A 27,871-nucleotide genomic window follows, 5' to 3' on the forward strand; every position below is an offset into this window, starting at 1 on the left:
TATATATATATATATATATATATATATATATATATATATATATATATATATATATATATATATATATTATATATACATATATATATATAGTGCCGAATATGTAAAACTGGTCAATTAGCAAGAACTCATTTAAAATTAAGTCCTTTTTGAAATTTTCTCTTATACGTATAAAGATATATATTTTTCAATAATGTTATTGTAAAAATTTTTAATTTTGCTCCAAAAGAATCTTAGAAAACATACCTAACCTTATTATAACAAGAACAATTTATTTTAGCCTAACCCAACTAAATATATTTTAGATTTGTTTACAATAATTTAATACTAAACAAACACAGTGAAACATATTTTTTTCGTTAGGTTCAGAATGATTTTGGCGAAATAATTGCATACACAAATTTTCACTTGTCCTGTATGGCAAGATGAGCATTGCTATTTAAGCCAAGATCGCAAGTTCTGCCTATTCATTAATTTGACATATATATATATATATATATATATATATATATATATATATATATATATATATATATATATATATATATATGCAAAACAACCACTGTGAAAGAGTAGTGAAATTCAAAGCGCTTTCATGACTCATCACATTGTCAAGGAACTATGAAAGTAATACATCAAAGGAAGGCAATTAAAGGGCTTAGACTACACCTCACAGTCAACTCCCACAACAAAGAAACACCTGATGCGGGACAATACCGGACTCATAAGAAAAGAGGAACACTGCACTAGGTCCGCTGGTCCAACTAGACAGGTCCTCACGACATCCCACAAACAAAATATTCTACCCAAGAAATAAGATTTATTATTTGTCCAATGTATTATTAAACTCTTCCCAAATTTTATTAATTATAAATGAATCTAATTTATATAAACCAAAGGAAATATTCATATTATTTTTAAAACTGCTTTTTATGAAACAAGATTCAATTATATTTCTGTCAACCATGGACTTGCTTGATACAACTTTCTCAACTTTTTGAAAATCAGTTGGATGAATAAATAGAGCATTGGAATCTTGTCCATTTCTAATGCTATATTTATGTTGTTTTAATCTAAGTTCGAGACTTTTACCAGTTTGACCGTAATAAACTTTCACAGTGGTTGGTTTGCATATTTTAAAATCACCTGTTTACTGTGATCTTATTGATATATATATATATATATATATATATATATATATATATATATATATATATATATATATATATATATATATATATATATTATCACACTGGCCGATTCCCACCAAGGCAGGGTGGCCCGAAAAAGAAAAACTTTCACCATCATTCACTCCATCACTGTCTTGCCAGAAGGGTGCTTTACACTACAGTTTTTAAACTGCAACATTAACACCCTCCTTCAGAGTGCAGGCACTGTACTTCCCATCTCCAGGACTCAAGTCCGGCCTGCCGGTTTCCCTGAACCCCTTCATAAATGTTACTTTGCTCACACTCCAACAGCACGTCAAGTATTAAAAACCATTTGTCTCCATTCACTCCTATCAAACACGCTCACGCATGCCTGCTGGAAGTCCAAGCCCCTCGCACACAAAACCTCCTTTACCCCCTCCTCCAACCTTTCCTAGGCCGACCCCTACCCCGCCTTCCTTCCACTACAGACTGATACACTCTTGAAGTCATTCTGTTTCGCTCCATTTTATTATATATATATATATATATATATATATATATATATATATATATATATATATATAAAATACTGCTCATTGTACTAGTACACCAAACAGGAACTAGAAAAAAATTAGCCTGGAGTCATCCACACCGTCGTATGTCCTTGGGTAGCGAGTACAACATCCAGTTCCGCTGGATGCGCTACTCTTAAGGAGTGTATGGTCCAGTGGATTAAGGCGTCATGAGTTTTCGCCCACCATGAGGCAGGCCAAGGCGGCATGGGTTCGAGTCCTTAGCTAGTCACAGTGTTGTTATTCATCAATACCACTATTTCGTGGGCACATTATATATATATATATATATATATATATATATATATATATATATATATAATGTCGTGCCGAATATGTAAAACTCGTCAATTAGCAAGAACTCATTTAAAATTAAGTCCTTTCTAAAATTTTCTCTTATGCGTTTAAAGATATATTTTTTTTATTAATGTTAATGTAAAATTTTTTAATTTTGCTCCAAAAGAATCTTAGAAAACTTACCTAACCTTAGTATAACAAGAACAATTTATTTTAGCCTAACCCAACTAAATATATTTTAGATTTGTTTACAATAATTTAATACTAAACAAACACAGTGAAATATATTTTTTTCGTTAGGTTCAGAATGATTTTGGCGAAATTATTGCATACACAAATTTTCGCTTGTCCTATATGGCAAGATGAGCGTTGCTATTTAAGCCAAGATCGCAAGTTCTGCCTATTCGGCACGATGATATATATATATATATATATATATATATATATATATATATATATATATATATATATATATATATATATATTTATATATATATGGTCTTAACCCTTAAATGGTCCAAACGTATATATACGTTTTTTCAAGAAACATCTGAAAGTATGTAAAAAAATGTAGATCTTTTTTTTTTTTTGTTTTACATGTGAAAACGTGTAAAAAAAATTTTTATCTACATTTTTTTGTTATATTTGAAAATATGAAAAAAAAGTAGGTCTACTTTTGTAGCATTACGAAGTTGAACGTCGATCTGTTTGGACCGTTTAAGGGTTAACTGTTCCAAAACCAAGGGCTGGCATGCAAGACACAATGAGGTCAACGATATCATAAAGAGAACCCTTGCTACAGCTGGATGCCCAGGTGAGAAGGAGCCCCGATCACTAGTAGCCAACAATACCCACAACCCAGCAAACTGTCCAGACGGGATCACCATCTGTCCTTGGAAAAATGACAAGCTCTTAGCATGGGACTATACCTGTGTGTCCACACTGGCTGACACATACATCCATCAGTGTGGGGCGACAGGGAGGAGCTGCTGACCACAGGGAGGAGTACAAGATCATCAAGTACAGGGACGTAAGCCAACAGTATCAATTTGTCCCAGTGGGATCAGAGACCTTGGGATCATGGGGAAAACATGCCACACGTTTCCTTAAAGAACTGGGTTCCAGACTCCTCGACACCACCAGGAACCCAAGGGCAGCCACTTTCATGTTCCAGCGCCTCAGCGTTGCCATCCAGAGGGGAAATGCATGTTGCATACTAGGCTCGCGTCCGGCTTCGGAGGAGCTGGAGGAGATTCATAACCTTTGATATATTGTACCAACATCACCAGAGCACATAACGCTAAGTGTCCAGTGAACTCAGAAATCTTTCCTTCTAGCGCATTATTTACTGAGTGAACCATACACCTACCGTATGGGCAAAGCATACAAGTAATCAGCATTCAACAATACAGAAATAACGCAAATATTTTCGGTCTACTTAGAGACCTACCTCAGGCGCTTCTGAATGAGTGGAGAGGAGGAACCTAAGTCAGTCCACTGGCCCACGACAAGCAGGTGTTCCCCTGAATCTAAAGTATCTTAAAATTTGTCCACCCTGTTTTTAAGGATACCCATGGCGTACCCCTAAGGTCTATTGCCACTTCTGAGGCATCTATTTACCACCAATTAAACAGAGGTATTGTGTGTAAGGAGACCTAGCCAGTTGTGCTCATTCTCCCAGCATTGAACCTGTGGCGTTCGGTTGTGCCGAAGACTTTACCACAGTGCTACGCGTAACCGAGATTTTCACCCCGTCATTATTCATTTAGGAGTTTCAAGCCTTTAAAGAGCTTCAAATTGCCCATCCCAATCCTCCTCTTCAGCGGCACACGAGCAGGTTGATTTTCGTGGATACATAATTGATGGGGTTGTTGGAGCCGTGCGCGGCTGCGACATCCACCACACACACACTAACACAGGTCTCAACCTTTTAAAAGATCAACGAGGACAAGCCAGCCAGCTCTTCCATTACAGCTGGAGTGATGTGATACACCTGGTGTGAACCACCTGAGTGGCAGTCCTCGCTACACAACCCACGCTCATTAATTCAAGGTTCCATAGACGCGGCGGGGGGTGTAGCATGTTAGTTAACAATTGTCAGAGGCTCTTTTTGATAGATAGTTGGCCTTTTGTGTGTGTGTGTGTGTGTGTGTGTGTGTGTGTGTGTGTGTGTGTGTGTGTGTGTGTGTGTCTGTGTGTCTGTGTGTGTCTGTGTGTGTCTGTGTGTGTGTCTGTGTGTGTGTGTGTGTGTGTGTGTGTTTACACTGATTTGTGCTTGCTGGCTTGCGGGGGGTCAAGACTTAGCTCCTGGCCCCAGACGAGAACGATACATAAATCGTGAGCTTACTGAAATACGCTGACAAGACAGAACGATAAATGGTGACCTGAATCATTATATTGGGAGCATGAATTCAATGGCTCCAGAAGTATGCTCTAGACACACCATTACGAAGGAGAGGAAGGTGCAGGTTAGAAAGAGAGAGACGCGCACTCTATAGGAGAAGACGGCGAATAACAGAGCTTTAAAGACATCAGACTCTCTGAAGAACGAAAAGTAACCCTGGCTAGAGAGTTAGGTAACGTTGAGGTCAAAGTGAAAACATCGTATGAAGTCCAGGAGAGAGAGAGAGAGAGAGAGAGAGAGAGAGAGAGAGAGAGAGAGAGAGAGAGAGAGAGAAAGAGAGAGAAAGAGAGAGAAGAGAAGAGAGAAGAGAAGGGAGAGGAGGAGGAGGAGAGAGAGAGGAGAGAGAGAGAGAGAGAGAGAGAGAGAGAGAGAGAGAGAGAGAGAGAGAGAGAGAGAGAGTGAGAGAGGCAGCTAAAAACCATAAATGTAATCGAGAGAAATCCAAAATACTTCTTCTCGTATACAAAATCCAGGTCCAAAACAGCATATAGTATCGAGCCTTTAATTAAAGGAGATGGAACATATGCTGACGACAACAAAAGTAATAAATGAAATACTTAAGACCCGGTAGAACTCAGTGAGGCACTAATTAACCTGGTGATTGACGACCCAAATTAGTTCTTCATGAAAGACAAAATGCTGTAGACATCTCCCTAATCTCTGATATAACTCCAATCCTAATTGACTTCAAAGAAGCCGTTGACTGCATGCTCATGCACTCCGCTCCAGGTGGAGCTCAGTATTCATCATAACTGGAGTCGTCTCACAGTCATTACAGTCATTAAAAACCACTGATATTGCTCCACTCCATAAAGTTGGTAGCAAAGCAATGACGCAAAAAAAAAATATTGACCAGGCGTCTTACTATCCCACATTATCAAGATCTTTGAAACATTTTTACGAAGGTTTCCAGTCGCATACAGTCACAACATTTGCGCAACTCAGGTTACGATGTGTTCAAAACAGGTTGCTCCTTTCACAATTGCTGTACCATTACATGGTCTTAGATGCACTTAAAGACAAGCAAAATGTAGATGTTGTACACAGGAACTCTACAAAAGCCTTCAACAAGTGCGACAGTGGGATATTTGTACACAGTGAGTAATAAACAGTGAAATTAGCGGTTCCTACAGGGAAAAATTGTCACCCAAGGAACGGTGCTCGACCCACTTCTCTTTTTCATTATCATATCTGACATAGACAGGGACATAAATCATAGCACTGTATCATCCTTTGCAGACGATAAAAAAGTTTATATAAAAGTGGCAACCATAGAAGACAGTGATGTTCACTGAAGATAAATTTCAGTTACTACGTCACTTAAGAATGAATAAAATAAAAACAAGATCAGTGTACAAGCCAAATTTAAACCACTAAACAGAATGTAAGACAAATTGCAGTGATAATGTCAGAAGATCTCACTCTCAAGGAACACACCCCTCAAGAGAGGTTCCTTGACGCTGGTGAGGGGCTCTTGATCTAGGGAATTGGATCTGTGCTCCAGTTCCCTGAATTGAGCCTGAATACCTTCCATCCCCCCCCCACATGCGTTGTATAATCCTAAGGGTTTAGCGCTCCCACATGATTATAATAATAATCAAGGAACACAACAATATATTATTACTGCAAGTAAAATAATACGTTGGACAAATGCCAAGCCAATAATGATATTCTTTAAGTCACTCTTTCTCTGTAGGTTAGAACATTGCTAGGTACTAACGGCTACCTCCAAGACAGGCGAAATTGCTGAACTGGAAAATACACAGAGAACCTTCACAGCGTGTATAAACTCAACCAGCACCTAAATTACAGGGAGCTCATGACGTCCCAAGAAATATGCTCCTTGGAGCATAGGCGAGAAAGATATACATCGTGATACATACCTGGAAGATACTGGAAGGATTGGTCCCAAATCTGCACACCGAAATAATTGCTAATGAACAGAAGAAGCTTCGTGGATGGTACAGGATACTTCCAATTAAAAACAAGGAAGCAATGAGCACACAGAGAGAACTCAATAAGTGTTAAGGGACCACGACTCTTCAACACCCTTATTTCATGCATAAAGAGGATTACCAACAGTCCCCTGGCTGTCTTCAAGAGGGAACTCGACAGATTCCTCAAAATAGTTCCTGATCTGCCTGGTTGTGGTGCATACGTTGGACTGCAGGCGGCAAGCACCAGTAACTTGTCCGATCAGACCAGCAACCGGGAGGTCTGGTCTGGGACCGGGCCACGGGGGCGGTGACCTCCGGAAGCGACTCCAGATGAAGGTGAGGAAAGGAATAGGGAATATGGCTTTCGGCAGAGCGGGAGGTTAGGAAATGGAGAGGAAGGATAGATGGGAATGTGGAAAGGAAGGAGAGAGGATAGGGTAGGGAAATGGAAGGATAGAGGATAGAGTGGGGGAAGAGGGGGAGAGGGAGGATGCAAAATGAGTTGAGAAAGATAAAATGAAGAACATTAACATGTGTTGTTAGTAGTGTGTGGCACCGTGTGTGTGGCACTGAGGGGTGTCAGGTGGCACTGGCGGGGTGTGGCACGGTACTGAGGAGGGGTGATACTAGGGTTGGCACTGAAAGGTTAGGGATGGCATTGGGGGGATGGCATTGAGGGGGTGGCACTGAATGAGATTAGTAAGGGTGTTGAATCGCTCCTCCAATAACACCACTGCATTAGCACGGCAGGTGGTGGTAACTGTCGCAGTGGCACCTGCTGAGTGTCACACACACACACACACGTCTATAGCACCTGCAGAGTGCCACAGCCTGGTTGATCTGGCACTCCTAGTAAACTGTTCCAGTTTCCTCTTGAAAACTTCACTTGTTCCAGCAATGTTTCTGATTATATATATATATATATATATATATATATATATATATATATATATATATATATATATATATATATATATATATTAGTACTACCACACCTCCACTGCCGAGAGTGTATAGTTTTGTTTTTGTATATTGCCAGTAGTTTACTGTCTCGTGGCGGACAGTAAGCAATGTGAAATGTTGACAAATGAGAATTATGCAGCATTTGGGTCTCATTTATCAATTTGTCGGGTTTCTAAACCATTTATTCAGATTCGAATGCGAAATGTGTTGATCACATCAGCATTTTGGTTTTCCTTACAAAACTCCGTAATCTTGTGGTAAATGGTTTAGCAACTGTGATCAGTATGTTCTTCCCGTTCTACATCCATGTTGGTGAGGGTTGTTCACGTCTTGTTCTTCCCGTTCTACATCCATGTTGGTGAGGGTTGTTCACGTCTTGTTCTTCCCGTTCTACATCCATGTTGGTGAGGGTTGTTCACGTCTTGTTCTTCCCGTTCTACATCCATGTTGGTGAGGGTTGTTCACGTCTTGTTCTTCCCGTTCTACATCCATGTTGGTGAGGGTTGTTCACGTCTTGTTCTTCCCGTTCTACATCCATGTTGGTGAGGGTTGTTCACGTCTTGTTCTTCCCGTTCTACATCCATGTTGGTGAGGGTTGTTCACGTCTTGTTCTTCCTGTTCTACATCCATGTTGGTGAGGGTTGTTCACGTCTTGTTCTTCCCGTTCTACATCCATGTTGGTGAGGGTTGTTCACGTCTTGTTCTTCCCGTTCTACATCCATGTTGGTGAGGGTTGTTCACGTCTTGTTTTCTTCGTGAAGTTTGCAATTTGGCGGTCCATTACCCTTTCAAGGACTTTGATAATGAGTAATGTTAGTGCTACTGCTCAGTAATTCTTTGTCAGAGCTCTATTATGGAAAGGATCTGCAGTATGTCCGAACTTCTCTTCTCGTGTCTCAGGTAAACCCCAACTCCTGCTCCAGGGAATATGGAGAGCGCTTGTACTAGTGTGTTTGGACTGTTTAATAAATAAGGAATTCTGCTGAGTGTCACCTGTTGAGTGTCACTTGCTGAGTGTCGCACACACGTCAGTGGCCACGGCTGAGTGTCACGGACGTCAAGGAACTTGGTGAGTGTGGCGTCAGTGACACATGCTCCAGTGTTTCTTTTGTAGACTATTGTAGATGTATGCAGGTTAGGTATATATATGTGTGTGTGTGTGTGTGTACTTAAGCTATTAGCTGTTTGTAATTCTGTCTGTGTGTCTTCTTGTTGACAGTGACTGTGAAGGAAAATTTTTGACTGGTCTTAACCCATTTTGTCATAAGTCACATTTGTGTACTCTGATATTCATATCTTTATTCTTTCTCTCTCTCTTTCTTACAGATGTGTTTTTGCAAGGTTAGGTTAAGGGTTCCTAACTTTATTTACAAACTAAGAGTTGTTACCGATATCTTGTTTTAAAGATTTTTATTGTTATGAGACATACAAATTCATTCATTTTCCTCTCTCTCTCTCTCTCTCTCTCTCTCTCTCTCTCTCTCTCTCTCTCTCTCTCTCTCTCTCTCTCTCTCTCTCTCTCTCTCTCTCTCTCTCTCTCTCTGCCTCCCTTCTCAATTTTGTTCGTAGTTAATTAAATTTTCCGTTCGTCGTTTAGCCTTTTTTTTCGTTTTCTCTTCAGCTGCTTGACTAGCTCGTCCCAGGCGATGTTTACCTTGTCCTGCTGCGTCTTGATTGGATAGATGCAGGGCTAGGACTTGTGGCTGGAGGGATAGGTGGAGTTGTGGCTGGAGGAACAGGTGGAGTTTCGGGTGGAGGGACAGGCGGAGCTGTTGGAGGGATAGGTGGACTTGATGGAGGGATAAGGGTAGTAATTAGTGGAGGTATGAGCGGGTGGAATTGTGGATAGGTATATTTTAATGGAGGGATAGGCGGAGTTGTGAATGAATTGATGAGATGAACGATACGTGGATAGGCAGCTGGGGAAGACTGGATACACGAATTGATGAATATATAGTAATGTTATAGGGTAGAGAGATGGATAGATGTGAACCAGGCTGGATAGGTGTGCAGATATAAGAGACATATATAAATGGATTTAAATATGTGTAAATTAACGCATGGATTGACACAACGAAGGTCAGGAAACAGAGGAGAAAGGGAACAAAGGGAGGGGAAACGGAAGAAAGAACGCAAAGAGGAGAGGGGAAGGTGAAAAAATGGGACGTAAGGGAAAAATAATATTTTTTTAATCAGTGCCTTAGTTAAGGTTAGCATGGATATTAGTCTTGCGGAAAAATGGCTGAGGGACTGATTACCTTATATTCTGCCTCTTCAGTCTTTTGTTTTGTACTGATAAAGCCACTGGCTGGCGAAACATCTACAGAATAAAAGATACCCAGATGTTGCACACGTGTCTGATTCATTATTTATTAGGGGAAAACGTTTAACCAGGCGTGGCTTCATCAGTCCTAATGAATGATGACTGATAAAATCAACCGTGGGCGAAACGTTGCATGTACAGTCCCGAACTGTAAACAAGTGTTTTTCTCCACAGTTTGCCGGCATCACCAGGCAGTTTACAACTCTGACTATGAAGTATTGGTCAAGTCATTGAGACACTCGCCCCTACCCAGGCTCCTCTATATTAGACAGGGGAAGGAAAGTGACCCAGACAATATAATTTCGTGAAGCATAGATGTGTTTTGAGTCGTACTGAGGAACATTAACCAAACATTTAATTGTGGAAGAGGAAGTAGGGGAGAGAAAGGAAGGAGGAGGAGGAGGAGGAGCAGGAGAGATGAACCAGGAACAGGGGTAGTGAGTTATAGTAGCAAGGAAGAGGGAGTAGGAGAAAGAAATTAGGAGCAGGAGAGATGCACTAGGAACAAGGAAGAGTGAGCACTGGTAGCAAGGAAGGAGGAGTAGGGGCTAGCAGGAAGGAGGAGTAGGGGCTAGCAGGAAGGAGGAGTAGGGGCTAGCAGGAAGGAGGAGTAGGGGCTAGCAGGAAGGAGTCAAAGCGTGGAAAATAATTGTGTGTAAGACACAATATATCATGTGTGTCAGAGAGAAGAGGTCAACAACAACTAGTACTGAGTCTTCATAGTTTAACTGTTACTGTAGTCAATACTTTGATGAGAAAAATTATTTTGTATGATAAATGAAACGTCAGGAAGACAGTTCATCATCTTGTTAAGTGTTTTAATACTAATAAAGCTTATGCGTTACTGTAATCTTTATTAGCAGCTGACACTATGGTTTCTAATACAGTAAATTCTGTTTTAAAGTTGCTTTATACAGTGATTTATTTTTTTACACGTACACCTTGTCTTCTTACCATCTGTACCTTGTCTTTACACCATCTGTACCCTGTCTTTACACCATCTGTACCCTGTCTTTACACCATCTGTACCTTGTCTTTACACCATCTGTACCCTGTCTTTACACCATCTGTACCCTGTCTTTACACCATCTGTACCCTGTCTTTACACCATCTGTACCCTGTCTTTACACCATCTGTACCCTGTCTTTACACCATCTGTACCCCGTCTTTACACCATCTGTATCCTGTCTTTACACCATCTGTACCCTGTCTTTACACCATCTGTATCCTGTCTTTACACCATCTGTACCCTGTCTTTACACCATCTGTACCCCGTCTTCATATGGGAAAAAAGTGACGAAGTGAAGTCAAAGAACTGAGTTAAGGAAAATAAAGATGGGCCGGGATGAAATTATATTCGTATGAATGTAGTCATTCGCTGCAGATAATGGTGCCAGAATAATGGCAACCGTGCCACGAAGCAAACAAAAACAAAAACAAACGTAGCACTCAAGAAACGTTATGGCACTGGGATGACACTACTGGCGCTATGGCACTGGGATGACACTACTGGCGCTCAGGAAGACTTAATGGCGCTCAGGCAATGCGTGCGAGTCTGTTGGTCAGACGCTAAAGACCTTTGGTCTGGATGTAAGGACCTGGGATTGCGAAGGAGACGAAGCTGCAGGTCTGCGATGATACAAGTGAAGGTGCTGGTGTAGAGCTGAGGTGCTGCCCGCCGTCTACAACGAAGATAACATTCTTAGACTGTGAGTCTCTCTCTCTCATTCGGATTTTGACTACTATTAAGGTTTGTTGCATCTTGTCTCAGTAGACCCGCCTCTTAGTCCACCCTGAGGCCGGTTTTACCTCAGCTTATCCCATCTGACATAATATAACTTGACCTGCCTATTTCTTACTACTATTCACTCCGGCCGTCTCCCACCGAGGCAGGGTGACCCAACAAGGAAGAAAACACTTTCATAGTCACTCATTCCATCACTGTCTTGCCAGAAGCTTACCGACATTTCAGTTCAGATTACTCTCCAAACCGCAAACATCCTCGTTCAGAGTGCAGGCACTGTACTTGTCACCTCCAGGACTCAACTCCGCTAACCGTTAAATACTACTATTACTATTACATGAACCAAGAAGACACAAACCTGTTTGAGATTATTTGTTATTCCTTAATCCTGTATATTTTTTAGAATGGATTAGGTCTCTCGGACAATGTCTTGCACAGTGGGAGAGTTATAAATAAGATTAACTGGTGTTTCCCATCGCAACTGGAGCGATGGTGTAGTCGTTTAATGGGAATGATGGTGGGATCGCTGGACTGGGACGATGGCATGGTCGCTGGACTGACATGGTCGCTGGACTGGGACGATGGCATGGTCGCTGGACTGGAACGATGGCATGGTCGTTGGACTGGAACGATGGCATGGTCGTTGGACTGGAACGATGGCATGGTCGTTGGACTGTAGAGATCTTGTGATTGTTGGACGTAAATACAAGTACTGATAACTGGAAAGAAGACCTGGTAGATGACCTGAAACATTTTCAACTTGAAGAAGCACTCATTTATCTGGAAAGTTTACATAACATTCAAACTAGCAACCACAACTTCCACGCAACCAGAGAAACATCAGTAATATAAAGTATCCCTCTTAACCATGTCGTGGATAGAATAAACTACGTGGACGGTAGCACAGAATCATATGGATACACAGAAGACCTAGGAACTAGGTCTCAAAAAGATTAACAGGCATAAATCTGGATATATATATATACTCTTGCAAACAAATTTAGGATATTTACTAAAAGGTGTCGTACCTCTTGGATAGTGTTGCATATCCATGATAGTGTGCTGGATCAGAGAGAGGTGTGGCCTCTTGTGTATAGAGAATGGTGCTTTGGCCTCGCTGCCAAGTTTATGTCGTGTCTGGAGAGGTTAGTTTGTTTGTTAGCCAAAGCGAATTGAGATTCTATATGGTCCTCCTGCAGGAGGAAGGAAAGAAGGAAAGGGTCTTGGAGAAAAGTGAAGAAAGGATAATGGAGAAGGGAGGGATTTTCAGGCTAAGGAAAGAATGAGTCTTAGAGGAGGAAAGAAGGGAACATTCTTGGGGGGGGGGGAGAAAGTACTGAAGTGAAGGGATATCTCTATCCTCCTCTTCAAGAGTACTCCCTCCATCATGACATCCACTTCTTGCCTCCCTCTTCTCTTTCCTTCTTCCCACTTCACCTTCCGTCCTACACACCCTCTCATTTCCTTCCTCAAAATTCTCATTTTAGCTGCGGGAAAAAACTCAACCACCACCGCGATTTCTTCCCTAAGATCTTACACCTTGTGGGGGACGGTAGGGAAGACGTGGTGGGGAAGGGAGGAGACGGGATTGGGAAGGGAGAAACGTGGTGGAGGGGAGAGACGTGGTTGAGGAGGAGGAGACGTGATTGTGGAAGGAAGAGATGTAGTGAGGGAGGGGAGAAGACGTGGTGGGGAGGGGAGGAGACGTGGTGGGAGAGGGGAGGAGACGTGGTGGGGAGGGGAAGGTAAGACGTGATGGGGAGGAGAAGGGGAGACGTGGTGGGGAGAGGAAGGGGAGGGGCAGTGTTTCGGTCTTGTGACAAATGGTGCCAATTTTGTCATAATGTCCTGTGTATCGATTTCGGGTGAGCGGGGAGCTGAGAAGTGGTGTTTACTGTGTGTGGGGAGGAGGGAGAGGAGAGAGTGGGGAGGAAAGGGTCGGGAGTAGACGCACATGGAAAGGGGAGAATGTTTTGGTTGCAGGATTATCTTGAGCTGCGTGTGTTGTGTTGTGTGTGGTAGGCGTGGTTGTCAAGGCGTGGGAGGGGAAGGTGGGGCCTCCGAGTGGGAAGGGGAGGAAGAGAAGCGAGGCGTGGGTGGAAAGAAGGGGTGAGGTCTGGGTGGGAGTGGGGCGTGGGAGAGTGGCGTGGGTGGGGGGGAGAGGGGAAGGGACGGGGATGTGAGTGGGGCGGGACAGCATATATTACGCCCCGAGGGAGCGTCGACCCCTCGTGTTTTATAGTGCCTTTACTTCCTACTGCCCCCAGAGTCCTTCACCCTGGCTCCTACTTCCCCCATAGTCCTTCACCCTGGCTCCTCCCCCAGAGTCCTTCACCCTGGCTCCTCCCCCAGAGTCCTTCACCCTGGCTCCTACTTCCCCCAGAATCCTTCACCCTGGGTCCTACTTCCTCCAGAATCCTTCACCCTGGCTCCTACTTCCCCCAGAATCCTTCACCCTGGGTCCTACTTCACCCAGAATCCTTCACCCTGCCTCCTACTTCCCCCAGAGTCCTTCACCCTGGCTCCTACTTCCCCCAAAATCCTTCACCCTGGGTCCTACTTCCCCCAGAATCCTTCACCCTGGGTCCTACTTCCCCCAGAATCCTTCACCCTGGCTCCTACTTCCCCCAGAATCCTTCACCCTGGGTCCTACTTCACCCAGAATCCTTCACCCTGCCTCCTACTTCCCCCAGAGTCCTTCACCCTGCCTCCTACTTCCCCCAGAGTCCTTCACCCTGCCTCCTACTTCCCCCAGAGTCCTTCACCCTGCCTCCTACTTCCCCCAGAGTCCTTCACCCTGCCTCCTACTTCCCCCAGAGTCCTTCACCCTGCCTCCTACTTCCCCCAGAGTCCTTCACCCTGCCTCCTACTTCCCCCAGAGTCCTTCACCCTGCCTCCTATCGCCACAGTAAAACAAATGAAGGGAAGAAATTAGAATGCTTTCGCTTTGTCTCACACACATCTTCAGAATCACTAAGAATAAAAACTGGATTTTTTTTTCCCACTATGATGGACAAAAGTGTGTTAATACCGCGACAAATCTGACCTGGTCTAGGGCCAGCTGCTGAGACTGCCAGCAGCAACAGCCTGGATGATCAGGCAAGCGCCAGACAAGCCCAGTTCAACGGGGGTAGAGAAAACCATCTAGTCTCGTTAAAGGTATAACAGAGGTGAGGTACCATTAGAACACTTTCCTGGTTGGTAGACGCCGGGTTGGTAGACGCCGGGTTGGTAGACGCCGGGTTGGTAGACGCCGGGTTGGTAGACGTCGGGTTGGTAGACACAGTAGATATGATCCTACACGGGACAGTAGGTCTCCTACAGTGATTCCTATAAATTATTCTCGTAGATTTACCGGTGATATGCCATGATCAGTTTCGAGGCGTCTTCCCTCATAGCCTGGCCTGGGGCTGTGAGGGTCTGGTCAAGCAGGCTGTTGGCGCTAGCAGCTAGTACGCCCGCATAGTCATCACAGTCTGGCTCATCCGGCACTTACAAACAATTACCTGTTATCTGTTAAGTGGGTCTGGGGATCGTCTGTAGACCCCGGTTTTCAGACCCCAGTCTCCAGACCCCTGGTCTCCAGACCCCTGGTCTCCAGACCCCTGGTCTCCAGACCCCTGGTCTCCAGACCCCTGGTCTCCAGACCCCTGGTCTCCAGACCCCGGTCTCAGACCAGGCCTCCTAGGCTAGAGAAGACATATAAAAGAATCAGAAACTATTAAAAAGCTCGTAGCAAAAATATGTGTATAGTGAATGTTAGTCGAAGTTTGTAAGATTTAGCTGTCATTTTGAATTATTATTATTAGTATTATTATTAAAACTAAACTCTAAACCCACAATATTGTCGGGTACTTGGGTATACTCTTGTCCCTCTTGCCTTAGTTCACAGGTTCGAGCCCAGTGCGTTTAAATATATGTACGGGGTATATGTAAATATATATTTTGGCTCCATACCTGCCATCTTGAAGGCTTCATCAGTCCTGTCAGAGTGCAAAACATTTACCAGGTGTCCACCGTCACCCAGACGTACTAGTTCTTCCCAGGCAAATGTTAATTATCGTGTGTTAAAGCAGGAATAATGTTAAAATTATTAGCCAGTTAATGTGTAATGAAGCGTTGTGATACAACATTGTACTTTCAAGATTTTTGAAAAAAAACGAAAGTTTTATTAAACCTAAAACGGGTTTTTCTTTTTTTTTTTTTTAAGGAATATTGTTTCCATTCATGCGATTTTTCTCTCTTAGGCCAAGAGCTATAGTTTGACCTAAAATATTGTCAAGTTTATATCAGAACTTAGTTTTAAAATATATTGAGTTTGATGAGACACACACACACACACACACACACACACACACACACACACACACACCAGGCCAGGAGCTCGGACTCGACCCCCGCAACCTCAACTAGGTGAGTACACACACACACACACACACACATACGCACACCCACACGCACGCACACATTACATCATGGCACACCTTTGATATACCTGTGATAGACTTCGAGAGTTGTCCTGCTCCAGCAGCCCGGCCCTGGGCCAGCCTCGTCTCGATGATGGCTATAAAAGCAGCTGAGAGACCCAGCACAACCCTCTCTACCTCCCCTTCCCCTTTATATATTCCCCCCTGCCTACCCTTCCCTACCTCCCTCCCTTTATATATCATTACCTGTGGACGCCAGACCTACTCAGACACTTAATTAAATATTTGCCTTGGTTACTGAGCGCCACATTCCTCATTATACGATTTTTTAATACGTTGGCGGGAAAAAAAGTTACTGGCGAAGCCGAAATACAAACTGAAATTTCTGTACTATTAAGGTGGCGACGGTGTGAGTAAGGTTGGCAGCGCCCGAGCTGCACCGTTATTAAGGTCTTGGGTTGACGCTGCTTCCTAGGAGACGCTAGTTCCACCAGAAGCCTGCGACTTAGGTGTAACCGGCTTAGTACAGCGCAGCTGAAGCCTGAGGTGAGCTTCTCATGCTGACAACCCGATTAACCAGGCTGTTACTGCTACGTATCAGCAGTCACAGTCTGGTTGAGTCAACGCGTGCTGCAGAAATTTTGCCAGTTTCTTCCTTCAAGGTTTTTTCAAGCTTGCTCCTATTGCAACGTTTCTCAAGTTTGCTGATAGAAGGATGAAGAGTGGTGAGCTCCACTACTGGTGAGAGTGTTCTTCCTCATTATGATATCCTACACTACCTACCGTCTTCCTCGCTCCATTAAATTGTTATGACTGTGTGTATGTGGGGAGGGAGAGAGAGAGAGAGAGAGAGAGAGAGAGAGAGAGAGAGAGAGAGAGAGAGAGAGAATTAGGAATCCGTATGCTTCAGGTATTGCCTGTGAATACATTATTTTTCCTCCCTTCCATCAAGTATAGTCAGAGTTTCAATATATTAATGGTGCAAAAGAACCACGAGAGGAGGTGAATGATGGCTTTAGGCCTCTCAAGTTGCAATCAACACATCATCATGAGCTTGCAGTTTTACAGAAAAGAGGAGGAAGTCCAAGTAAATACGTTCAGAGGAAGCGTCTTTGCCCTAATTTGTCCCTGAACTAACTCATCATAGCGTCACCTACCTCCTTACCTCTCAACACATCTGGCTTCCTACTTCCGTTTTCAAAACAAATTCCCCAAGTCACTTTTTGTACAAATCTGAATCAAGCAGCAGCAGCCTTTCACAGTTCATCCGTATATCAAAATATAATTTCCCTTTGTCCTCGTTGTTATTTGCTTTCATCTTCCACCCTTTGTACACCTCGGCAAAAATTATTTTTAAAATATTCTATGGTACTTGTGTTGGCACCCTAACATAGCAGCGGCCGCTGCCTGCCTTACTCTCCCCTCCTCCTATCCATTTGCAGTCCATACTATCCTCACATTACCTGTCCAAGCCTTTCTCTCTGCTACCCTTCTTGCCCTAACATTTGACCGTTTTGATGGGAGAAACATAAACTTGTCTCTTTTATTCGTTTTGGGTGTAAAATGGAGTGAATGAGTCAGGTGCGCTGATTGCGTTGGGGAGTTTTGCACATCTGTTGTGTTGAAATAGCAGTTAGTACCTTTGCTTTCACATGCTACGTTGTCATGTAGTAGTACCTTTGTTTGCACCTACGCTCCTGTCATGTTTATGTAGCAGTACCTGCTGTTGTACCTACGCTTCTGTCATGTTTATGTAGCAGTACCTGTGGTAGTACCTACGATCCTGTCATGTTTATATTGCAGTACCTGTGCTTGTACCTACGATCCTGTCATGTTTATGTAGCAGTACCTGTGCTTGTACCTACGCTCCTGTCATGTTTATGCAGCAGTACCTGTGGTTGTACCTAAGCTCCTGTCAGGCTATTGCCCATACGACATATTCAGCAAGAGTTGTTTCCTCATGTAGAATCGAGGCTACAAGCTGCTGACAATAGTGAAGAGGCGAAGCAGAAAAAGCTTTTACTGGAGCAACGTTTTGCTCTGTGTAGATCTTTATTAATACATAACTTGACGAAGGTTATCCTGGAACATGCGTCTCTTCTTTCCAGATTTTCACTCGGCCATCTCTGGATCTTCCTTAATGTCTCTTATTTATGTACGTCAATCTTCTAGTGTCATCGTGGCAGCATAGACAATAAATCCGCCTCCGTACTGCTGCACGTATTCCTCCCCCCCCCCCTTCTGTGTACTCTCATATTATCCTTATTCTATTTACCCCTCTTCAGTATATCTCGTATCCTTATTTCCTTCTACTTTATCCCACACTTCGCACGCTTGATGTACCAAACACTGTAGCTTGTTCTTGCTTTACACTCTCCACTTAAGTGTTTAGAGGCGAAGAAGGTGTTTAGGGTGTGGGTAGAGCAATGGATGATGGTGGGTGATGGTGAGGGTGAAGGATCATCCAGGCGATCTGTTTCGGGAGTAAAGATAATTAATTAACCTGAAGGGAGAAGGACTGGCTGAGTGCGTAGGTAACGGCATGTGTGTGTGTGTGTGTGTGTGTGTGTGTGTGTGTGTGTGTGTGTGTGTGTGTGTGTGTGTGTGTGTGTGTGTGTGGTGCCGAATAGGTAAAACGCGATTTTGGCTTCAATAGCAACGCTTTTCTAATGTTCTTTCGGCACAAAATTATTAATTTTTACATTAACATAAATGGAAAATATGTCTTTAAAGGTGTAAGAGAAAATCTTAGAAAGGACTTAATATTAAGCGAGTTCTTGCTAATTATCAGTTTTACTTATTCGCACGATATATATATATATATATATATATATATATATATATATATATATATATATATATATATATATATATATATATATATATATATATATATATATATATATATATATATATATATGTGTGTACTCACCTAGTTGTAGTTGCAGGGGTCGAATCATAGCTCCTGTCCCCGCCTCTTCACTGGTCGCTACTGGGTCATGTGTGTGTGTATGCTGGCCATACAGCGCTCTATTAATGCATGTAAAAGTTAAAAGTTTGTAAGATTTACCAGCCATCTTACGTGTTCACCACACTGTAAGAGTTGACTCTTACCAATTGTGTTCACTAAAAGATTTACCTTTCATCTCGCGTGTTCATGACCCAGGAAGATTACCTGTCAACTTAGGCGTTCCCCAGACAGTAAAAAATAGACTAGTCATCCTGCCAGAGTGCAAAACATTTAACAGCCTTTAGAATCACACTCGTACCACAGACGTGGACGACAGAAAATAAACCGAGAACTTCTAACACATAAGCAACAAAAATATTTATCAGTTATATTATGTTAAAATGGGTAATAATTTGCGCTACAGTTTGCATTGTGAATAACATATTGCTACCGGATACCACGCAGAAAAAAATCTACATCAGCGAATACGGCTCTTTTCATTTTTAATAAAATGGCCAGTTTTAGGGCCGCTGTAAATGATTTGCTGTATGAGCAAATTTGATTTTGATTTTTCGTTCAAAATTTTTGTGGTGAGTCAACCAGGGCTTTGTGAGGGTAGACCACTCACTGCTGACCTTTTTTGTATATTACTAAAAATAAAGTTTGCGTAGCACTACAATATATATATATATATATATATATATATATATATATATATATATATGTATATATATATATATATATATATATATATATATATATTAGGAAGGTGGGAAAGCATCTGTATCGGTGGGTGTTGGAAATTTTTACGGTAACTGTGAAAAACGGCCTATACTTTTTAAAATATTAAGTTTACATGTAGGCTTAAAAATATCAACATTAACACACTTCCTCACGGTTGAGAGTTACACACACACACACACACACACACACACACACACACACACACACACACACAGAGGTGTCCTCACCTTTGTATTTTTAGCCTATCAAGCTTTGGTTAATTAAAAAAAAATCCATTTTCTTTGCCTTAATATTTCAGTGTTGGATGACTCTTCCTTCTCCAGGTTCAACTGACGATCCGGACGCTGCCGGAGCTGCCAGCAGGAGCCAAATACCAGTGTGTGTGGGGATCAGCGCCCCCTGCCGATGCCCTGGTGACGGCCTCAGGACTCACCTGTATGACGCCCGCACGCCCACACCGCCCAACCATCCCCATCCACCACGACCACGTGCTGGTGCCGCTTGCCGTGCGCTCCAGCGAGACCAACAAGGACTTCGTCTCCCGCAACTTTGCCTTCTACGACTGTGGCCGCCACAACACCTGCGGAAGCTGCGTGCGGAGTAACTGGGCGTGTTACTGGTGCGTCTACGAGAACACCTGCACCCATAACGCTTCCTCCTGCAGGAGGACTGTCATCTCCGGAGAGAATGTAAGATATGATATTTCGGTGGAATATTTGTGCGTGTGCTGATTTACGGGGGTTAAATTCGTAGGGGATCATGCAGTGCCGCGGGGAGTGAGAGGGAGTCAAAACAGATCAAAAGGGGAAATCAGGTCCACTTCTTTGGATTAAAAACTCCTTATGAGCGTCAAGAAACCTTCCATGAAAGGTTGGTTTCCGGTAACTATATTTTTTGTCTAGATCTGAGGAAGGTGTTAGAACTTAGCTTGATAGAAGACAAGTGTGGGAGACAGTCGGTGCCAGAGTCAATCATAGATTACACAAAATTCCTCATAGCCTTTCAGAAAAAAAAATCAGTAATGGACATTAAGCAGTAATTATAAAAGTTTACAAATGTGATACAAACAGAGAATTAATATTTATAGCATTACGTTCATGAGATGACTATTGTTCGCTTGTCGGTTAAAGTGATCGAGTGTAGGAAAGAGTCATTTATTGCAAAGCAAACTTTCTATGCACTCATCATTATGTAGATGAGGTCCACCTTTAGTGCAGATTGTGGGGAAGACCCATAACCTCGGAGAATTAGATAAAAAAAAAAAAGACTTCGAGGAAAAATATTTGCATTTCTCCCTCAGGCCGTTTGAATACTCGCCGTCTCCTGGCATCCCATCTTCTTTAAATACAGAAATAGGTATATACATGGGTACGTAATGTCAACGCAAAATTGTCAACTATGTTACATTGAAAAAATACGTTTGTAACCTGCTTCTACAATTACATTTTCTACAATTACATTTTATGGGTAAAGTAAGCCAAGTTACATTTTTTTCAAGTAGCGTATATGCATATTTTAGCTAAAAATTGAGGTCTTGTCAGAAAATGTTTGAAACAGCACTGAAATAACGCTTAGCACATTTTTCTGTATTTTTAAATATATCTAGTACATGTAGCAACTCGTTTTCCACAGAACCCAGCGCAGCTGTTGACGCATGGGTCTGGGTTCTGTCCGAGGTTCTGGACGGAACAGTCGCAGCTGCTGGCTGCTGACGGTGCTCGCTCAGAGTTGCAGCTGCTTGTGGAGAACCTGCCGGTGCCACGGGTGGGTCAGCTGGGTTTCCAGTGTGTAGTGAGCATCGAGGGTGCCACCATGCTGGTGGGTGCCAGGGTGGTCACTGAAGAAGAGGAAGAGGCACTTGAAGAAGCCAGCAGCAGCAGCAGCAGTCCAGCCACCACCATCACCTCCACCCAGCAGCAGCCACACCGGCGGGTGCAGCGGGTGCTGTGCGAACCCACGGTATACCGCTACGAGTCTGCCGAGGGAGAGTACGAGGCTCGGGTCACACTAGTGTGGAACCGCGACCATGTTGTGGATGCACGCCTTCTCACTCTGTACAAGTGTGGTGTGTTGGGCGCGCACCGCGGCCACCACGACTGTTCCCTGTGTGTGACGCGACACCCGCGGTACCGATGTACCTGGTGTGGCGCTGCCTGTAGATACGCTCCTCACTGTCCCACCGTCCCCGGCGTCGCTGCGGCGTCTGCGGCAGCAGCGGTGCCGCCACCCACCGGAAGAGACCTGGACATCGTAGCCAACGACGCTCGCCTCAGTCAGTGTCCCACGCCAAGAATCGATGTGGTAACTAACATCTTATATAATTGCTGTTATCATTTTTATATTTTTGTTATTAAATAAATTATTCTTATCAGATAAAAATGCGTTATCTATATAACGAATTTCTGTAACTTACCGACTATTGTGAGACATATTCAGCATCTTCTTGGCTCAGCTAAAAGGGAGTCAGCATCATCTAGGCTCAGCTAAAAGGGAGTCAGCATCATCTAGGCTCAGCTAAAAGGGAGTCAGCATCATCTAGGCTCAGCTAAAAGGGATTCAGCATCTTCTAGGCTCAGCTAAAAGGGATTCAGCATCTTCTAGGCTCAGCTAAAAAGGATTCATCATCTTCTAGGCTCAGCTAAAAGGGATTCAGCATCTTCTAGGCTCAGCTAAAAGGGAGTCAGCATCTTCTAGCCTCAGCTAAAGGGGATTTAAGGAACTTCTAGGCTCAGGTTAAATGCGTTAAGTAACTCCAAGTATCATGTAACCTAAACATTGGAAATGTCATATAATCAAACAGCGAGTCAGACATGTCAGTCATAGTTCATACTACAGGAAGCGTATTGCAAAAGTTTGTCTTGTGAGTCGACAAGTATGTGGATAGAACTGATCAGACGAAGGTGAGAAAGACAGGGAGGAAGAGGAAAGATAGAGGGAGAGATGGAAGAGAAAGCAAAGAAGATAGGAATAAAAAAAAAAGAGATGACGGAAGGAGACAAGTTAGATAGGGATTTAAAAATAACCACAAGAGGATGGGGGGAGGGGATGCAAAAAAAAAAAAAAAAAGTCGAGAAACCGTGAAAGGTACGAGGAAAGGGAGGAGGGGAAAAAAAAGATATAGAAAAGGGACAAAGAAGGTGTTCTCTTTGGCGCACTGGAGAATGAATTTCCTCTTGGGCCGTGTGTGCCCCCCTCCCCCTCCCCCCTCCCCCCTCCCCCCTCCCCCAGGGTCTTTCATAAAGCTACAATCACCATATTACAGTTTTCATCAGGAAGAGCGACAGTCACCTTCCCTACTCTCGCTTATTAGGTCTGCTGTCACCCATCACCTGGGTGCTCTCACCCATCACCTGGGTGCTCTCTCACCCATCACCTGGGTGCTCTCTCACCCATCACCTGGGTGCTCTCACCCATCACCTGGGTGCTCTCTCATCCATCACCTGGGTGCTCTCTCACCCATCACCTGGGTGCTCTCACCCATCACCTGGGTGCTCTCTCACCCATCACCTGGGTGCTCTCTCACCCATCACCTGGGTGCTCTCTCACCCATCACCTGGGTGCTCTCTCACCCATCACCTGGGTGCTCTCTCACCCATCACCTGGGTGCTCTCTCACCCATCACCTGGGTGCTCTCTCACCCATCACCTGGGTGCTCTCTCACCCATCACCTGGGTGCTCTCTCACCCATCACCTGGGTGCTCTCTCACCCATCACCTGGGTGCTCTCTCACACATCACCTGGGGTACTCTCTTACCCATCACCCGGGTGCTCTTATTCTCCTCTCCTCTCCTCCGCATCTTCCCCTTCCTTTGCCTTTTCTTTTGTCACTTTCCCCTCTTGTTGTATCCTACTGAGAGGAGTGACATTCCCAGGGTGATGCTGTCTGGCTGATGAATACCAGGACACACACACCAGGGTGATGCTGTCTGGTAGATGACCAGCAGACACATTCCAAGGTGATGCTGTCTGGCTGATGACCAGCAGACACACCCCAGGGTGATTCTGCCTGTCTGATGACCAGCAGACACACCCCAGGGTGATGCTGCCTGGCAGATGACCAGCAGACACACCCCAGGGTGATGCTGCCTGGCTGATGACCAGCATACGCACCCCAGGGTGATGCTGTATGCCAGATGAACACCAGCAGACACAACCCAGTGTGATGCTGTCTGCCAGATGAACACCAGCAGACACAACCCAGGGTGATGCTGTCTGCCAGATGAACACTAGCAGAAACAACCCAGGGTAATGCTGTGTCAGATGAACACCAGCAAAAACAACCCAGGGTGATGCTGTCTGCCAGATAAACGCCAGCAGACGCAACCCAGGGTGATGCTGTCTGCCAGATGAACACCAGCGGACACAACCCAGGGTAATGCTGTCTGCCAGATAAACACCAGCAGAAACAACCCAGGGTGATGCTGTCTGCCAGATGAACACCAGCAGACACAACCCAGGGTGATGCTGTCTGCCAGATAAACACCAGCAAAAACAACCCAGGGTGATGCTGTCTGCCAGATAAATACCAGCAGACACAACCCAGGGTGATGCTGTCTGCCAGATAAACACCAGCAAAAACAACCCAGGGTGATGCTGTCTGCCAGATAAACACCAGCAGACACAACCCAGGGTGATGCTGTCTGCCAGATAAACACCAGCAGACACAACCCAGGGTGATGCTGTCTGCCAGATGAACACCAGCAGACACAACCCAGGGTGATGCTGTCTGCCAGTAATGGCTGCTGGACACTTGTGTTTGTCTTCCATTTCATTGAAGTGAAAATGGCGCCCCAAAATTAATATTCCCCCCCCCCCCCCGAGCTGAATTTTTTAGGGAACCCGAAAATTGGGTTGGAAAGGTTATGAACCTTCACAAGAATCCCTATCCTTCACTCCTTTATTCTTCATGTTTTTATCACTTCTTTCTGATACTATAATAATATCCGTCATCTTCGTGAATCCTTTCTTTATCCCTCTTGCTTTCTTTATCCCTCTTGCTTTCTTTATCCCTCTTGCTTTCTTTAATCCTCAGTAATTATAACCCTAATTTTTAAAGGGGCGGAGGGGTAAGCCAGCGGAAGGCCCCGGTCAGATGACCAAAAGCTTCAGCTGTGGGTCATCATATGACTAAGACCCCGCGTCAGGAAACACTTGTCTTGTTTCCTGACAAACCTAACCTAACCTAATCTAGCCTAGCCTAACCTAACATAGCCTAGCCTAGCCTAGCCTAGTCTTCAGTCCTCACATCGTGTATCTTTGTTCCACAGGTGTTTGATCCTGTATGTGGGAGTCAACCCTCCCTTCCTTCGGATCAGAACTTACTACCTTCCCTCCCTCCTCCTTTCCTCCCCCTTTCCCATTTCTCAGGCGCTGAGACCCTCATGGGTTTAGCGTTTCTCCATGGACATAATTATTGTTTATTTCTGTCTTCATTCCTGGTTCCTGTCTTCCTTCATAGTTCCTCTCTTCCTTCCTGGCTACTGTCTTCCTTCCTGGTTCCTGTCTTCATTCCTGGTTCCTATCTTCATTCCTGGTTCCTGTCTTCATTCCTGGTTCCTCTGTACATAATTCCTCTGTGGAATTCATGTCCTCCAGATATACTTATATCAGTGTCATGCTCTCTCACTCTTTCTCTAAGGAAGAATTTTATCAGTCTTTAAATTTGCACGAGCGCTGCCTTGCTTTTCTTGTGAGTTTAATTGGTATTTGTGTGTGTGTTTGTGTGTGTGTGTGTGTGTGTGTGTGTGTGTGTGTGTGTGTGTGTGTGTGTGTGTGTGTGTGTGTGTGTGTACATCAAAACTAGCCAACGCTGGTGGAATATTTTTCCTTGAGAGATGTATGGAAAAGAACGAATATTACACAGATTGTCAGTTCAGGTAGTGTTGTTGTAAACCTTGGTCTCAGGTGGGCTCGAACCTGTGTCTGCCAGATGGCAGTGTCCACACCTCTGCACCGCCACTATCATAGCGTAATAATAATAAGCAGAAAAAGACGAAAACGGAAAAGAAGACGAAGAATTATCAAAATCAAGCCCTAAACCCACTAGGTTAGAATTATTATTACTATTATTATTATATTATTATTATTATTATTAATCCTTTTTTTGAGAAAAGCTCTAAAGTTTTAATAGATACTCACTTAAAGGAATATTTTTTTTTATTTTATCGATCATTCGCAAGAGGACCATTGCTCCCCTTTCACCCCCTTCCCCCTCCCCGAGCCCCAATTTAAACATTATCTTTCCCTGAGCTGTGTAGTAACTCATTTCCATATTTCTTTAATTAACCTCCTGACACATCATCAATACGGTCCATCAACGGCCTCACTGACGTGACGCATCCTTGCTTAGCCCCAGCGGAGCCATTACATGAAGATCCCTGAAATAAGACACGATTAAATATGCGTTTCACTGTGGCGTCGACGACTGTCGCGGAGGAATACATTAGTGATAAGGCGGTGTTTGGCAACCCAACACTGGAATGCCACATGGCTTCTCTTGTCCTATTTTTTATGTATGTAAACCACTCAATTTATCACTTTATGCAAGAAAGTTTCTAAGTCATGAATGATTTCATATTTTGGCAGAATATCTTTTGTAAAAGAATTTTACAAATACGTTATATTGACAATGGAAAACTCTGTTTTGGAACTACTTGTTTTGTGAGGGTATGACGTCACGTGTTGATGTGGCAAACTGTGACACAAAAACTGACGAATCACGGTCCATCAAAAGCTGTCACGTGTTGATGTGGCAAAAACTAGCCAATCACGATCCATCAAAGGCTGTCAGCGAGACCGTCATCAATCAAGCGACCAGTCCCAAGAAAGATTAAGCGTGACGTCACGGATTTTTACGCGGATTTCGGGGTTGTCTAATATCAATAATTGATGGTTGTTTTATTCAATTTTAGATGAGAGATATGACAGGCCAGCATAAGCACCGACCCCTCGGGAAACGTAATTTCACATAGGCTAAAAACTGTGTTAATATTGGATTTTATATTAGACATTTTATATCAGATTTAATATTTGATAATGTTTGGCTGGTTTATGTATGGTTAGAGTAGGTTTGGTTAAATTAGGTTAGGTCAAGTTTGGTTTACGTTATATTAGGTTAGGTTTGGTTTAAGTTAGATTAGGTTAGTCTGGATGGATTAGGTCAGATTATATTTGGCTATTAGGCTAGCTGAGATTAGGTAATTAGGTTGCATTAACTGAATTAGGTTGTTGGATTAGGTTTAGCTCTGCAACCGAAGCATTTTTACACCCGCCTGATGAATTGAAAAACAATTTTCACAGAAGAATAAAATTTCTGACGTCCTACCCCGAAAAAGCAATCAGAGAGCCTCACTAAAGCATGACATATGCCACCAATCAGAGTCTGACGGACCAACAGCGTTTCCGTATTTTATGCCTGGCATAGACTATCCACCAACTTTTATGATGCAGAATTCATAACACTGATCAGCATCTCTGGTGCGGTATGCGCAGAACATAACGCCGGTTTTATAACCAGTAACCATGTCTGTCAAGCACTGTTTTGGCGATAGAGTTTTGCGGATGAGTGGAACAGACCGCTGAATAGTGTCACTGAAACGAGAAATTTTGCTTCCTTAAAAATGAATTGGACATGTATACATGGGTGAGTGCGCGTTGGACCTGCCTAGTATACCGCCTATATATACTGGCTCCCTCACCTTCGTGTGTTAGTGTGACTTGTAAAGGGTCCAAGTCGGACCGACACGTCATAAGCTTCTCTCTCTCCTGTGTGCGGGTTATTTGTATGTTGTTTCATTCACGGTATTGTACCCTTTTTTTTTTTCTCTTTGGGCCAGTAGGCCTACTGCTATGCGCCGCCTTATATTCTTGCGTATTCGTAGATTGTTCGGGTGATACGTGTCACTGGCTTCTAACATACGACAAAATGTCGCATCTTCTCCTTCACCAAACGCAGGAAAATTAAGTAGGGATAAAACAGCAGTTAATGGTACACGAGATGTTGATATTGTAAATCGAGAAATTTCATTCCGTGTTAAAACATGCATATCAGTCAAAAAATACACAAATGAACAATAAATAAATAAACATAGGGAGGAGAGTGACGAAGATCCCACATTGAAGGTCTCACATTGAAGGTCTCATATTGAAGGTCCCACATTGAAGGTCCCACATTGAAGGTCTCACATTGAAGGTCCCACATTGAAGGTCCCACATTGAAGGTCTCACATTGAAGGTCCCACATTGAAGGTCTCACATTGAAGGTCCCACATTGAAGGTCTCACATTGAAGGTCCCACATTGAAGGTCCCACATTGAAGGTCCCACATTGAAGGTCTCACATTGAAGGTCCCACATTGAAGGTC

The 27,871-nt window shown here is 43.6% G+C and overlaps 1 protein-coding gene across 2 annotated transcripts in view; it reads left to right on the forward strand.

Moving 5' to 3' along the window:
• The window catches only part of LOC128688922 (plexin-B-like), a 198,532-nt gene that overhangs the window by 122,270 nt on the left and 48,391 nt on the right, over positions 1 to 27,871 (forward strand). For both annotated transcript variants that reach the window (XM_053776977.2, XM_070085458.1), the window contains exons 5-6: positions 19,833 to 20,198; positions 21,142 to 21,810. In XM_053776977.2, coding sequence (XP_053632952.2) covers positions 19,833 to 20,198; positions 21,142 to 21,810 — 1,035 coding nt within the window. The remainder of the gene's footprint in view (positions 1 to 19,832; positions 20,199 to 21,141; positions 21,811 to 27,871) is intronic.

The sequence above is a fragment of the Cherax quadricarinatus genome, chromosome 16, assembly GCF_038502225.1.
Source record: "Cherax quadricarinatus isolate ZL_2023a chromosome 16, ASM3850222v1, whole genome shotgun sequence".
Taxonomy (NCBI): domain Eukaryota; kingdom Metazoa; phylum Arthropoda; class Malacostraca; order Decapoda; family Parastacidae; genus Cherax; species Cherax quadricarinatus.